Here is a 15165-nt window from a genome sequence, read left to right as displayed (position 1 = left end):
AAGGGTGTCTCAGCTTAGCCTTGCGCCAGTTAGAAATTCAAGACAGCCAGTTGAGAGGAGAGTGAAAAGTTGATGAAAGCAGATAGTGTAATATAGCCAAAATTATAATTTGATTTGTAGAATTTTCGTTCAAAAATTGGCTTAGAAGGATTCGTGTATGTTTTGGATACAGGTTTTTTCCGAACAGTACTTTCAAGTCGCAAAACCTTCCCATCTTCACTATCAATTATTGAAACAGTTAACTCAATCAAGATGACTAAATCTCCAAAAAAATCCCATCTTCGGCATTGATGATTGTAAACAGCCAGCTCAAAAAAAAAGAGACTGTAATTTTCAATCATAGAGACTGTAAGTTTTCAATTTCTCAAACATACAAAATTATATTTCTGGCTAGCCTCTTGACAGTTTAAGTATTGATCACATCAGTTTCCATGCTCACTTAATGTACCCCTCTGTCAAGTCTCCTCTCGGCCATTTGCAACAGGTAGGAGTGGATTTCTCCTCCATTGTCCCAAGCATGCCCATTTGGCTTTATAGGATCTTAATTATAAAAGCTATGCTTGGTTAATGAGGGAAATTACATTAAGCACCTTAGTGTTAACATAAAACTATGTAGCTCTCTAGAAGGACCATTGTCTACTAAATAAATAGTGCAAAGTACCTGGCAGCAACGATTGCATCAATTGTGCTTTGCTCCTGTGGACTCAACCGTCCTGAGTCTGTATCCACACTTCTTGTGACCTAAAAGAAAGTAAAAAGTTAACTACTCAGCACAAACGTAATCATTGCATCCAGCTCTAGTCAATGAACCTATTCAGAGGCCTTCACATGCACATGCTTGAAGATGAGCAATATAGTAAGAGGCATGAAGAAAAGAGAAAAATTGTTATCACAAAAGGAAGACTACCTGATGTCTCAAAGAGGCCCATGTGGCCTATGAGAACAAAAACAGCACATACAAGAACTTTGAAACACATCCTGTCCATAATCCAACCAACAACAATGGATTGGTGCACACTCATCCATAGTGTTTTACATACGTCTGATTGGTTCCCTGCCAGATGCATGTGCCTTGAACTCCGACCTACGGGTCAGAACACCGATAACTTGAATTCCAACACAAGGGTCCAAATTAATTATACGGAGCACTGTTTGCCCCCCTCTGCCACTCACAAGCCTCTCTTTGCTGAAGCTAGTGGCAACAACTGTTCTTTGACTAGAAATCTAACGTCGAGGCCACTGTGGCCATCGCCACGTGCGTCATGCTGATCTCCTCTTCAAATCTTTATTACCGTAATCTCTGTCCATCTTGCCTTTGTCTTTGTCTTCATGTGAGTTCTTGCTTTTGCCTTTGGCTTCAAACTCCCAACTCAAACAAAGCGTCTTGTCACATTTATAACAATTGTGGTCGTACTTCGGTACTGGTACTGCCATCCTTGCCATGCTGACCTTTGCCTTTGTCCTCTAACGAACTAGGACATTTGCTCTCCAAGCTCTGCCTACTTAGCCGCCCTTCTGTAGCTTCTTGCGTTTCAAAAACGCTGCAAACTGTCAATGGAGCCCTTACCAGCCAGCGTTCAAAACGCTGCAGATAGCACAAGATGTCGACTTGCTTACCTTTCAAAACGCCAAACTAGCCTGCGTTTCGGACGCTCCAAAAAAGAATGCAATAGGAGCAAAGTATGCCGATCTGCCTCTTCAATGCTTTGCCTTCTCCAAATCCTTTTCTCCGTGGTGCTATCTTTTCCCTTGGGTTGATCCTCTCCCGCATTGCGATCACCCGAGCACAAAGCTCTAATACCTTGTCAAAGTCGACGATGCGGAAGCGTACACATGCGGGGAGAATACATGAGAGAGAGAGATATTGTTAAACCAACCAACCTTGGCAATGAATGATGATAATACAATGGGGGACTGAGGGTTGCTTGTATAGCAACCTCGGTGAATTTCCCTAACCAGACTTTGACAAATAAGTAAAATAAATACCTGAAAGCCAAACTAAATAATAGGATCACATTGGGCAGTTCACTTGAGATGCCAAACTCTAAACCAACCACCCTCATGGGTCCCCTTGCTCTATTGGCAGAGCAAGTACTTGTTTTAATTACTTGCAGTAACAGGGAACGGGCGGAACGGGGCCTTCCCGTTCCCGGAACGCGTTCCCAAGCCCGGCGCCTCCTCGAAACGGGAACATGACCGGAACGTGTTCCCTTCCCAGGCATAACCGGAACGGCAGTCGGAACGGGGCCCGGAACGGCCGGACCGGCAGCCGGAACGCGGAACGGCAAATCCGGAACACCAAAGTTATAAAAAATGACAGTTTGGGGCAGTTTTTTTGAACTTTTGGGAGGGTGTTATTTCCATACTCTCCTATATAAAGAAGGGCTTTAAACCCTCTCTCTCTCTCAAGCTCTCTACCTCACCCTCTCCCTCAAGGCTCTCTCTCCCTCTCCCTCTCCCTCTCCCTTTCCCTTAAGGCTACCGTTCCGGCCTCCGTTCCCGTTCCGCCATCCCGAGGGCCTCCCGTTCCGGAAACGTCCCGGAGCCCCACGTTCCCGTTCCCCGTTCCCGTTCCGTGTAACTATGGCTGATACAATGTTGGAAATGCTGAACACTAAATGATGATGCTGATGTTGATGTCATAAAACTTTTGGCTGAATTGATGCAAAAACGTTGGGCTGACCTGATGTTGGGGTGCTGGCGATGGAAACACTAGGTGCTGAGGTGCTATGGGCGTTACATGCCCCTGCAGGTACTGGGTTCTGATCTCATCTTCTAATGCCTAATAAAAACTGAAGGCCAAGTGCCTCTTTTATATATTTTTAGCCACTTACCCTACCGACTTTTTATAGAATATGGCATGTCAAAGTCACTGATTAATAAATGACTTAATTAATGCCTATGTGCTTAAGTGATTGTCCTTTGCAACTCTGGGTATGCAACTATGACCTACCTTATCATGCACGTCCTTCTAGAGGCTCATAAAGTGTCAGGCTAGATCCTAAGCTATACTAAGACAGATGCTGACTATAGCAGTAGCTTGTCCATATGGCTCAAGTGCAATGCGTACGCGCCACTCAAGGATCGTGGTGATGAGAATCGCAATGGAGGGCCCACACTATGCGTGGGAGAGGAAAGTATGTAAGTCTTAAGTCATGGTTGAAAATGCGAGGAAAGTAAGTTTGAATGTCAGCAAAAGCTGAGCACTCTAGTATATGACTCTTCTCCATTGCTCAACGCCCTGTCTCGCATCGAAGGAAGTGAGTCAAAGGGCTGTAATAGTACGTATTGCCGACAAGGGGATAGGCTCAAGCATATAGGGGCAAGTACAGTTTTTTTTTCCACAAAGAACATAAATTTGTAGTTGGGGTAGTGTAAGGTATAAAGCGGGACCCACCACATTTTTTTCAAGCCGTAATACATTAGCATTGTAGAAAAGCTTCATTCATTCAAGAGTCTATTGAGGAATTATGTAGCAAATGTAACGCATCCCATCTCTATGTCTTGTATCCATCCCAGGCTCAAGATGTTGCTTTTTTGTGTCTTTTTAACTTTCTTGTTTGCTTCCCATGCAATTGTAGGAAGTCAATGTGAGGGGTTTTGACACATCTTTATCATGTACTCCACAACCCTTTCTATACCCATAACCTCGATTGAAAGAGATCTGGACTCAAGAAGTAGATGCATATATGGTGTTTGTGTCTTAACTTAGAGAAATTTTGTAAGAAACATAGTTATAAGGGACGGAGGGGACGGGGCCTAGGGCCACCTAACGATCGAAACCGGGCCGGGGACGGAGGGGAACGGTCGGAAATTCATCCGACCGGCGGGGTCGCAAGCTGGCAGACCGGGGACGGCGGACCGGGACGGACGGGGACGGCGGGCAGAAATTTAAAATTTGAAAAAATGGACCATTTTTAACGGTCGCTTGCAGCCAACGTTCAACGTTTGGCCCTTGGGAGGCTATAAAAGCACCCTTGGGCCTCATCTTCTCTCGAGCTCTCCTCTCTACGGTCTACCGTCTACTCTCTACACTCTATGCCGTCTACGGTCTACCTACAAGCGCTCAAGCTCTACCCTTGAATCTCTCTACCCACTCTCTCCCTCTTCTACCCTCTCCACTTTGAAGCTCTCCTCTACTCTCTCTCCACACAAGCTCTCCTCTAAGCTCTTAGCTCTACTCTCTCTCCACCATCATGTCGTCTCAAGCTAACTCCACTTCTCAAGCCGGCTCTCCTCGAAGGAGGCCCGCCATGCAAACGTGGTCGTGGTGGGATGAAGTCGACTCTACTCTACCCCAAATCTGTAATCTCCTTTGAGATCGGCTCTCCTTGATCTCCTCAACAGGCCCTCTCTATGTCCGCGCAACTCTAGTAAAACAGTCCAAGACATCTCTAGTCCTTGTATCTCATGACTCTAGAAAGTGGTCCAAAACCCTCTCTGAACAGGCAATGACATAAGTAGTGCAGCTCTATCTCTGGCTCCAAAAGGCATAAGTGATATATGGTGGAATCTGCGGGTACTCCCCCTCCAAATCTACCAGTCTCAACATAAAGCTGATGCAAAGATGTGCGTATCTGACCAATAGCACACTGTATCCCATGAGATAAGTGTGTATCGATGTATCTTGGCCTAGTCACAAAGCCATCCTCCATGAGTTAGAGAAGATGCCCTCTATAGAAAGCAGTCTTCGTGCCCAACTCTGGTGTCAGCTGTATCCATGTCCTCCTGGTATCTAGCTGAATCATGTCCTGACCGATGAGTCTATTGATCTTTGTCCGTGTGAGAGTCAATGAGGATGCATCCATAGAGTACTAGGAGGGCAATCTGTCCATACCAGCAGGCAGTATCCCCTTGTTGCCTAGCTACTGGGAGGACTCACGGGCTAGCCGGGCATATCTGTCTTTAGGGAGGTCCCATAAACTGTGTATAAAGGAGACTGATTGAGAGAGAGAGAGAGAGAGAGAGAGAGAGAGAGAGAGCACAATGACTTTTATCTAGAAAAAGGAAAACAAAGAAACAAGAGCCAAATAGTTGTATTAATACCTGCCCGTCCGCTATTATTAGCAATACATGATACTGGCAATCAGATTTTACAACAATGTCCATGGCTGCTTCAATGATGGGAGCAAAAGACGTTGGCCCTATAGAGGAAAAAAAGCAAATATTCTCAGAAAGGCAGTAGGTGGTTATTTATCGTTTTAAAAGAACAAATAACAATCAGAGTTCAATTACCAGCCAGTCTCACTTGAGGAACAAGTTCCTTGTATCTTGCCAGCGCATCTTCAAAACCATCACAAGGGCGATGATCGGCAAAAAAGCTGAACACATTCCGATCATGCGTAGTTACTGAAAATAACAAAAGACATCAAGCATGAAATCAATATCTGCGTCTTGCCAATTCAAACTTAACCTGAAAACACTACAGAGGTATCTTTTAAACTGTTCTTACCATCACCAAAACCAAAGCATGGTATCAGATTGTCATCATCAAAAGGCGAGAGTGTCCTGCCAATAATAGAGATAGCCTGCTCGTAAGGATTTGGAGCATTTGCATTCAATGCATGTAAACTTTTCCCATTGAAAGATTTTTTGCCTGCTCAAACACCACCCTTGTAAAAGTATTTTCTCAAAACTCAGCCAGGTAATCATATAGTGCGCATGAGACATTAAAACTTACCGGTCCATTCGTTACTTTTTGTAAAGTCAACACCCACAATCAAATTTGATGATTCAAGCCCAGCCTTCCTTAAGGCTTGTGTCACCTATCAATAGAAAAAGGTAAATTCTTCAAAGCAAACTACATGAAGATTAAGACAGACATACATGCAGAATGCAGCTTCTGCACTTACAAACTGAAGAGAGCCCTTACACAATTTACTTCACACAATTTCTTTTTCTTTTTGCACAAAAAAAGAGGTTGCATTCTATTACTTGAAAATCCCCTCAGGACCCCAAATGGTATCGATAGAACACATTTTCTTTATATACAGACAAATTTTTACCTTATAAATCATATTACATTAAAGTGTATCAAAAATAACCAAATGTATGCTCTGCTCACCACTATCACCTTTAATTTCACTCCCCCAAGTGCCATAAATAGCTGACCATAGCAGCTATACCTCTCACCCTCACTAAATGACCCCCTCACACACACACATGCATGCACGTGGATGCAGGCGCGCAACAAGGGTGCTCACTATCATTCATGTTTGACTTAATGGCCCAAAAATGACATCAGTAAGAACAGTATAGAGATTCTGGTGCCAAGTACCTGATCCAGAGTGTTGTAATTGTCGTGTATGCGAGAAAACTCCCTTGTCAACTTTCTCCCAGCTTCATAATGCCTGGAACCACCAACCCTTGTCTCTGAGTATGATGCCTCCCGGGATAAATGGAGACCCATAGAAATTTCTCCTTGACTAATGCCAAAACTGAACTCTTCAATAAGGCTTTCTCCCTGCTACTCACACATATATCAAGTTAGCCAAATCCAAGCAAAAGAAACCAGGCCCCATCTCATCCCTCTTGTTCTTCTCATCCACACTCACATACGCAGTCTTGTCCGCTCGCTCACGCAGGGGTACGTACATACATACACATAAACCCCCTTCCCCCAAATCCCAAATCGAGCCTACCATTTTTGCATGAAGTATTCAGCATCAGTATTCAACATTTAGCCATTGTATCACCATTTGTGCAAGTAATCTAAAGCAAGTACTTGTTCTGGCAACAGAGCAAGGGGGCCCTTGAGACATCTCTCTCTCTCTCTCTCTCTCTCTCTCTCTCTCGTTCAATTCACTTTCTCTCGAAAGAAGTAAAGTAAGCTTGTGCTTGTGCGAAGTACTAGATCTGAGTTTAAATCCTTAAATCCTTCCATTGCATCTCACATTCCGCTCTCATCACTCCCTGATCTCTTTGTATGGATTGAAGCTTTTAACAAGCAATGTAGCTACCACAAGAGCTCGACAGAGGTTACTATATTTTGCTACGCCACCAAAGGTAGACAAAGTTTTTGGTAGATTTGTGTAGGCTTCATGCAGCCAGTGGCTTGTCACCACCTTTAGTGAAGGAGTATATCTTACTGCGGATATACTTGTTGTGCATGTGTTTTATCCCTATGATGTCATATATTGGCCTATGGCCGAATTTTATGTGATGCAAAGAGTACAAGCCCCAATTTATTTGCCAAAAAAAGAAACATAGTTAACAAAAAATGTAGAAGAGGGTTTGCAAAGTCAATTCGTGGATGTGTGTCTCTCTATGTGCGTGCGCCGCAGGTGTGTGAGGGGTTGCAAAGTCAATTCGTGGATGTGTGTGTGCGCGCGCTCATGCAAGCAAGGTCCCTTGGTTGTAAGTTTTGCCTTTAACTTACTCTTATTGGCACCGGGCTGCATTTTACAGGATGCCAGATTGTTGTGATTGTACTATATGATCGAGCACACCTCTCTCTCTCTCTCTCTCTCTCTCTCTCTCTCTCTCTCTCTCTCTCTGCCTGCCTGCCTGCTGAAAGATTACTTGTCGTCTGCTGCCCTTTGCCACTTCGACAGTCCATTGCTGATAAGAGTTCGTTTATTCGTATACGCTTCCTTACCTTGTCAGCTATAACTATCCTATGCCTAACGGGTGTCAGCAGCCACAACCCGGAGCTGCCCAAAGGGCAAAAACAAGAAAACTCCTCGTACTCTCACACTCTCTCTCTCTCTCTCTCTCTCTCTCTCTCTCTCACACACACACACACACAACAAGACTCTGAGATCAATTGGGTGGATGCAGCAATTGAACAATATGTGGAGCCAGCGCTCTCTCTTCTCTCTTCTTCTTTTCTTTCTCTCTCTCTCTCTCTCTCTCTCTCACACACACACACACACACACACATTCGGAAGAAGAGAAGGAAACCTTACCCGAAAAAGGGTCGATTACACAGTGTCGAATCAAGCGCTGTAGGGGGCAATTCGCATCAGCATATACAACGTGAGCGTGTACATATATTGGCTTGACCCTCGCGTCACGACTCACGTTGCGTGCTTGTTTGGCAGTCTTTTCTGAGTTAATTTTGACACGGTCCCCCACTTGTGGCTTGACAAAAGCGTTTCACAGGAAAACTTCCCGTTCGTCCTTTTCAGATTCAACACTGTATAGATTGGGGTTCGTTCAGACTGCCGCCCAAGCGGCCCAGCCCAAGCTATCAGTTAGCTTTTTGGCTTTCTAAAAGAAACGCTTGGTGTTGTGTTGGTTCGGAAGATTTTCATTGTTTTCAGTGCATGATGATGGAGACTTGTCTTTCATTTCACATCCTAACATGTCTTTACTTTTTTTCATTCTATCGTTTTAGAATGCTAAAGTGGACTTCACCTTGCATAATTTTAGTGCTAGTATGTTACTGGCAAGTTGTTGCGGACAAAGAAATAATGCTATCTTCTCTTTCAAGTGGAACACTATCAATACTCTCTTCCTACAGGTATAGTCTATCACATCTATAAAAGTGATGCATGACACTAACTCTTAATAGATGCTGCAAAGCATTCTCTGATACCAAGATTGGAAGCTTCTCATAGACATTATTTTTCATGAGGTGCTAGTCCTTAGGAGTGCTCTAATTCTATTGGGGTGTGTGTGTGTGTGTGTGTGTGTGTGTAGAAAGAGAGAGAGAGAGATTCCTTCTTTTGGTCTACCTTGATCTAGCAATGCTACCAAGCTTGATTATAAAGACTAGTAAAATGGCGCCGCCTTCGACGGCGGCATGGCCTCTCTTACCCTCAAACCCCTTGATCCTTGCAAATTTCCTAAAGCAAAGCAAGAAAAGTATTCTTTCTCTCTGTGTGTGTGTGTGTGTGTGTGTGTGTGTGTGTGTGTGTGTGTATGTGCACGCGCGCGTGCCCATTTTAGTAAATTCCAAGAGATAATAGTGCAATTGCCTTGGGCGGCAGCGTAGTATGACATTTGTCCTTTTCTCTCCCATCTATTTATCTGTCTCATAGACACATAATGCCACACGCCTTCAAGATGCTAGAGAGAGACCCTCGCTTTGCATTCGCCAAAAACAACCCAGATCGTCTTGGCCCTACCCAAGTTGGGCATACCTCGTAATCAGTGTATTCCAAGAGACAACATGTCGGGCAGGAAGCTCCTCAAGCACTTTTTGTACTTTATGAAGTGCACCACATTTAGAGAGATTCCTCCTCTCTGCATCTATCGAAAACAATCAAGAGCCACCCGACCCTGACCCTTGCCTTCAAGATGCAAGCGTATATGATTGCATCTAGAGAGACACTCTCGCTTTGCATCAATCAAAAACAACACATAGATTCTTGGGCCTATCCACGTTGGATATATCCTACAACCAGTGCATTCCAAGAGATGATGTGCCGGATAGGTAGAACTTTTTGTGCTTTATGAAGTGTTGCACCACATTTGTCATACATGTTGACCAAGGCAGTTCCAAGCATAAAGTTTTCTTTCAACAACCCTTGATGAATAAGATCATTGTGAATTCTTTTGCCCATATCAGCATCTTTCGTAATGCCATATGCCTTCAAGGTGCAAGTGTACGTGATTCTAAAATTTGTAGGTGGGATTACACTAAACCTAGGTTTGTTTCGAGCACTGCTAAGACTCTATTTGACGCAATGCAAATGGGGAGGATGCGGTAGAGAGAGGATTAGGGGCTAAGGAGAAGGCAGAGGGTGAAAGGGACGGATCATGTACGCAGTAGAAGCAGAAACAGATCATGAGGTTGGTGGTCTTTGGGACTGTAGTCTCTACATGTGATGAACATGATGGCCACCAACAGAGAGTAGTTGTTGACGCTTCTATATTACAGGCACAGTAACCAAGGCCATTAATTATCGCCCTTCTTCCTCAGGCCACGCCTTCCATGTCCTCCTTCTCCTCTTTCAATCTTTCTTCCTCAGCTCTCTCTCTCTTTCTCTCCATCGCGAGTTTCAAACTTGTAATTGTACTTTGTGTTGGTGCAATCCACAGGATCCTTCTTCCCTACGAGAGCTACTTTACATGATGTCACCACTCAGCTCTTGCAATCCAAGCCGCAGCACCATTTGAAGGCAGCATCCAAAGGCTTAAGGCTTGTTGTTGATCTACATTCACTTGCTCGTTGGCTGCCAATTATTGCATTGCTCCTACCTCCTCTCCATAGCCCCCAACCTACCCCGCATGCACAGAGCCTGCCAACATCCTCCACTCCTTGCCCTCGGAATCCCTTCACCTATGCACCTAGCACTGACAAATGCTAAGTTCTGTGTGCGATAGACCCCGCTGCTTCAGCCCTCAACATGTTGCCTCAACCGTCATCGCGAGCTCGGTAGGTGTGCTCGCCATAGTTATTGTGTTGCAGAGCACACTCGCTGAACTATGCCTGAAGTCGGCCATACATTGGAAATTTGGACACGTGTCCGAGTAGAGGGGTCGGCAACCAACTTCTTCAGTCTTCCATCTCCGACACCTAGTCCGACATCTCCACCGTCTCCACCTCATTCTCAAAAATCACCCATTCTACCTTTGATGGTAGATCTTGCATGCGGGGTGCTACCTCGGGCGTCGCCTAGTGAATGTCATTCACAACTTCCAGTAGCTCCCTAATCGCCACCAAGAAGTCGATTGTTGCAACCAACTTCTCCAACGTGGCCCAACCACCCTTTGCAGCCCAGTTACAACATTTGACACTGCTTGCATCATATTGGCTGCTAGGTACACCGCTACTCCTACAGTTGCACCGTCGATAAAGAACACGGTCGCCAGGGAGAAGATGGCCCCTAGCACCAAAATCATAGCTCAAGAAAATTCCCAAAGCACCATTTGAGGTCTCCCTCTTCCTCTCGCTCTATCTCTCTCTCAAAAGACCCTGAAGCAAACGACAACAATGCAAAATATACCTCTCTCTCTCTCTCTCCCCCCCCCCCCCCCTCTTCGTGTTGCTCATTTGAACAAAGGGGAAAAGGAGAAATTCCTCCCCAAAATAGAGAAAAAAAGTGTCAAGCCCTCAAAAATAAACCTAATGATTTGAAAAAAAATGATTGTTCCGAGACATTGTTGGTCCGTGCAGAGAGAGAGAGAGAGAGCACTTGTAGTTTTGTGAGAGAGAAAGGAGCTTGCCGCTTTGGGTTGAGAGAGAGAGAGAGAGAGAGAGAGAGAGAGAGAGAGAGAGAGAGAGAGGCTACGCAGCCCATACCTCTTCCCTCTGCTCCATCTCGCCTTGCTAGGGACGTGAAGCCTGAAGGCCTACTCTTCTGCAAAGCGCACGAGAGAGAGAGAGAGAGAGAGAGAGAGAGAGAGAGAGAGAGAGAGAGGGCTACGCAATGTTGGAACTTGGCAGGTGCAATACGTCGTCAGCGCATGAGAGACACAGTACACGCCTCATAGATTATGATACGTCTAAAGTACTATCAACGACAGCCTCTCTCAATCTTTTTTTTTCTCTCTCTCAGCGCATTGAGCACTGAGAGCTAGGTTGCTAGCCACACACCACGGAAGCTGGCCGGATGAAAGAGAAGTCGCCACATGTCTGGGGGAGGGTGCCGAAATCCCTCCCTCGTTTATAATAGTATAGATTAGATAAGTTAGCATGGTGTGAAGAGATGAAAGCTAAGAGAAGTCAATGTAATAATAAACTTTCTTTTATAAATGGAGTGGGTTCTAGAATTAGTTTCAATGATAGGAACACAATTGGATTCAATGTCTTTGCTCCACTCTCTTACTTGCTTTATATATCTATATGTACAGTACACACACACACATATGTGTGTCTGTGTGTGCGCGCGCTTGAAGCGAAGATTTGTCACATAGGTCTTGAGGCATCTTGATATGTTCCAATTATGTCTATATATACACATAGTGCATGCGCACGTGCACACACACACACATCAATATGCTTGAAGCAAAGATTTGCTATATAGGTCTTGAGGCATCTTGGTATTGTGCCAATATAGTAACTATGACATTCAAAGTTTCTATGCTCCCCTTGTCCTCCCCCCCCCCCCCCCCCCTCCCCCCCCCCCCCCCCCTCAAAACCCTCTAGTTGAAGTGACGATCCCAGGTGGACATTCAAAAGGAGAAGTGAACTCCTTTTTTTTTTTTAAAGTATAGATGGCTATGATTGTTCTGCCTCTCTCTCTCTCTCTCTCTCTCTCTCTCTACCATCGCATAGATCTTTGAGATCTCGTTGGATGTTCCTACAACATTTCAAATTCTCCTTTTATCACGACGTGTGTGTACGTGTGTGTGTGTGTGAGTGTGTGTGTGTGTGTGAGAGAGAGAGAGAGAGAGAGAGAGAAGAAACAAAAAATTTCTTCTTCTTTATCTTCTCTCTCTCTCTCTCTCTCTCTCTCTCTCTCTCTCTCTCTCTCTCTCTCTCCTCCTCCTCCACCCCCCCATAGATATTCACTTTTGTTGAAGACTTGTTTTGTAAAGGCACTTTAGATTGTTCCTGTACGCTGATGGCCGGCTTTCGAGACCATGCCCGTCAGAACCACACCCTAAGGAAGGGAGGGGTTTTGTTACCGAGAAAAAACAAAAACAAAGAAAAGGCCGTTGCCACTTACCATACCCCTTTCCCAAAGTTAACTACCAGTGGGGCGCCGCCAAGTTGGCCACACCCCTCTAATATCACCACAAGACGATCTCTCTCTCTCAATGCCCGGCCCCGCATATATTCCCTCTCTCCTACACACGTGTTGCATCATCCGACTGGTAGGCACCGTTGGTATCTCTGCCACACTTCAGTCCGACGGGCCGCCAATGATAGTATCCTCCCTCTCTCTCCCAAATATTCTCTCTCTCTCTCTCTCTCTCTCTCTCTCTCTCTCTCCTCCACCCTCCAACCATGGCCCGTATCCCCACCTCCCCCCCCCCCCCCCCCCCCCCCCCCCCCCCCCTCCTCCTTTTGGCAGACCATTAGCCTAAAACACCCCCCCCCCCCCCCCCCCCCCCCCCCCCCCCCCCCCCCCCCACCCCCCCCCCCCCCCCCCCCCCCCTCTTGGAAATCCACGGCGGGCCTTAGGGCAACTATCACCTCACCCTCCCTCAATCTCTCTCACCCTCTCTTCTCTCTCCCCTCGAACCCCCATCATATCCTCTCTCTCAACCCTATCTCCTCCCAACCCCTCACTCTCTCTCCCTTCCCTCCCTTGGTGGGAACCACCCCCCTCCCCCTATCTACTCTCTCTCTCCTCCTCTCGTTGACTAACCCCCCTCTTCCCTCCTAGGAGATGCAGAGGAAGGGCTAGAAGCATGAATGCCTCTAGCCATATGGGAGGGCTAATGATGGCCGGCTTTCGAAACCATGCCCGTGAGAACCACACCCTAAGGAAGGGAGGGGTTTTGTTACCAAGAAAAAAAAAAACAAAGAAAAGGCCCTTTCCACTTACCATACCCCTTTCCCAAAGTCAACTACCAGCGGGGCGCCGCCAGGTTGGCCACACCTCTCCAATATCACCACAAGACGATCTCTCTCTCTCACTGCCCGGCCCCGCCTATATTCCCTCTCTCCTACACACGTGCTGCATCATCCGATCGGTAGGCACCGTTGGTATCTCTTCCACACTTCAGTCTGGCGGGCTGCCAAAGATAGTATCCTCCCTCTCTCTCCCAAATATTCTCTCTCTCTCTCTCTCTCTCTCTCTCTCTCTCTCTCTCTCTCTCTCTCTCTCTCTCTCTCTCTCTCTCTCTCTCCACCCTCCAACCACGGCGGGCCGTACCCCCACCTCCGCTCGTCCTCACACCCACCCCCCCCCCCCCTTTATCTACATCATGCCCCCCCTCTTCCCCGCCCTCTCTCTTGGAAATAACCACGGCGGGTAGGGCAACTATCACCTCACCCTCCCTCAATCTCTCTCACCCTCTCTTCTCTCTCCCCTCTAACCCCCATCATATCCTCTCTCTCTACCCTATCTCCTCCCAACCCCTCACTCTCTCTCCCTTCCCTCTCTTGGTGGGAACCACCCCCCCCCCCCACCTACTCTCTCTCTCCTCCTCTCGTTGACTAAACCCCCCCCCCCCCCCCTTCCCTCCTTGTTGTGCTCCCTGTCCACTACCCCGCCCCCCGGGCCTTGTGCTCCTCCCCTCCTGCTATGCACGGTTCTGCAACACCCCAACCCTATCCTCATCCCCCCCCTCACCATCTCCCTCCTCTCCCCCACTCTCACTCCCTCTCGCGCCCTCGCGCCCTGTCCGGCTCCACAGCACCGCAAGCTGCGCACCCGCCACTGCCGCAACCGCACGCACCTACACACACACACGCATGCACAGTCGCTACGCACCCACACACACACACACACGCTCATGCGCACACACACACACATCTTTTTTTCATCATCCTCACCCCCCCCCATTTTGTGCTTCGTCTGCACTGCCCGAAACCAAAAAAAATATATAGAAATATATATATATATTGCATACAAGCTAGTCCCACCGCACGCCAATACGCACATACATATACAAATACACATGCATACACCCATGCTTGCGCACTCGCACATACACACACACATCTGCCCTCATGCACCAATACGTACACACACACACACAGACACGCATATTCGCACCGCACCACAAATACACAAAAAAAACAAAGGTTTACGACTACGTCATCGACAAAAGAAGGAAGGAACCCAAATCACGCGCCGCCAACAACAAAAAAGGAAAATGCACCGAAGGCATGTCCCTACCAAGCCCGAAAAGAAGTACGCTCTACACCGACGCACCGGCAACCACCATTTGTCGGCAACACGCAACCACGACGCCATTCCAGTAATTATAGGTCATTTTCATCATTTCTTTAGTTTTCACCCGAGCCATTGTAAAATTCCCATTTTTTTGTAAATATCCTCTCTCTAGGTGATGGTCACAAAGGCCCACCTAGAGATTCTCATTTTTTAATAACCTCCCAAAACAAAGCAAGGGTCAACCACACCGGGCCCACCACTTGCTTTGTCTCCTCGATTAAGCTTACCCTAATCACATTGGGATTACCATAATCCAAGTAGCCAACACCTATAAATTGGCACTGAGAGGTCACTATCGGGGGGGGGGGGGGGGGGGCAGTCCATGAGGAGTCAGCATTTGGTAGAGTGTAGGTGGAAGAATTGACACTATCACCATCACGGGGAGGGGGCTTGTGTGTTGGGTTTGCCTTGGGAATTGTACCAT

General features: G+C 46.6%; 1 protein-coding gene across 10 annotated transcripts in view; it reads right to left on the bottom strand.

Moving 5' to 3' along the window:
• The window catches only part of LOC147422554 (E3 ubiquitin-protein ligase RGLG1-like), an 11779-nt gene extending 3715 nt beyond the window's left edge, over positions 1-8064 (bottom strand). Inside the window, exons 1-7 of one of the 10 annotated variants that reach the window (XR_015186870.1) lie at positions 6642-7351; positions 6278-6466; positions 5681-5765; positions 5453-5596; positions 5236-5349; positions 5047-5144; positions 662-741 (exon numbers count right to left, since the gene is read on the bottom strand). Coding sequence is in view for 9 of the 10 variants with exons in the window: in XM_086503760.1 (XP_086359886.1) it covers positions 662-741; positions 5047-5144; positions 5236-5349; positions 5453-5596; positions 5681-5765; positions 6278-6466; positions 6642-6644 (713 nt within the window). In the remaining variant the exon portion in view is untranslated. Of the gene's footprint in view, positions 1-661; positions 742-5046; positions 5145-5235; positions 5350-5452; positions 5597-5680; positions 5766-6277; positions 6467-6641; positions 7352-7378; positions 7825-7907 lie in introns of those variants that run through there. The other 9 variants (XM_086503762.1, XM_086503766.1, XM_086503767.1 and 6 more) reach the window with 9 other exon arrangements.
• Positions 8065-15165: the final 7101 nt, after the last annotated feature.

This window comes from Adiantum capillus-veneris, chromosome 27, assembly GCF_014529385.1.
Source record: "Adiantum capillus-veneris isolate H3 chromosome 27, ASM1452938v2, whole genome shotgun sequence".
Classification (NCBI taxonomy): Eukaryota; Viridiplantae; Streptophyta; class Polypodiopsida; order Polypodiales; family Pteridaceae; genus Adiantum; species Adiantum capillus-veneris.
Note: the sequence above shows the minus strand (reverse complement) of the source record. Positions and strands in the feature narration are given on the sequence as shown.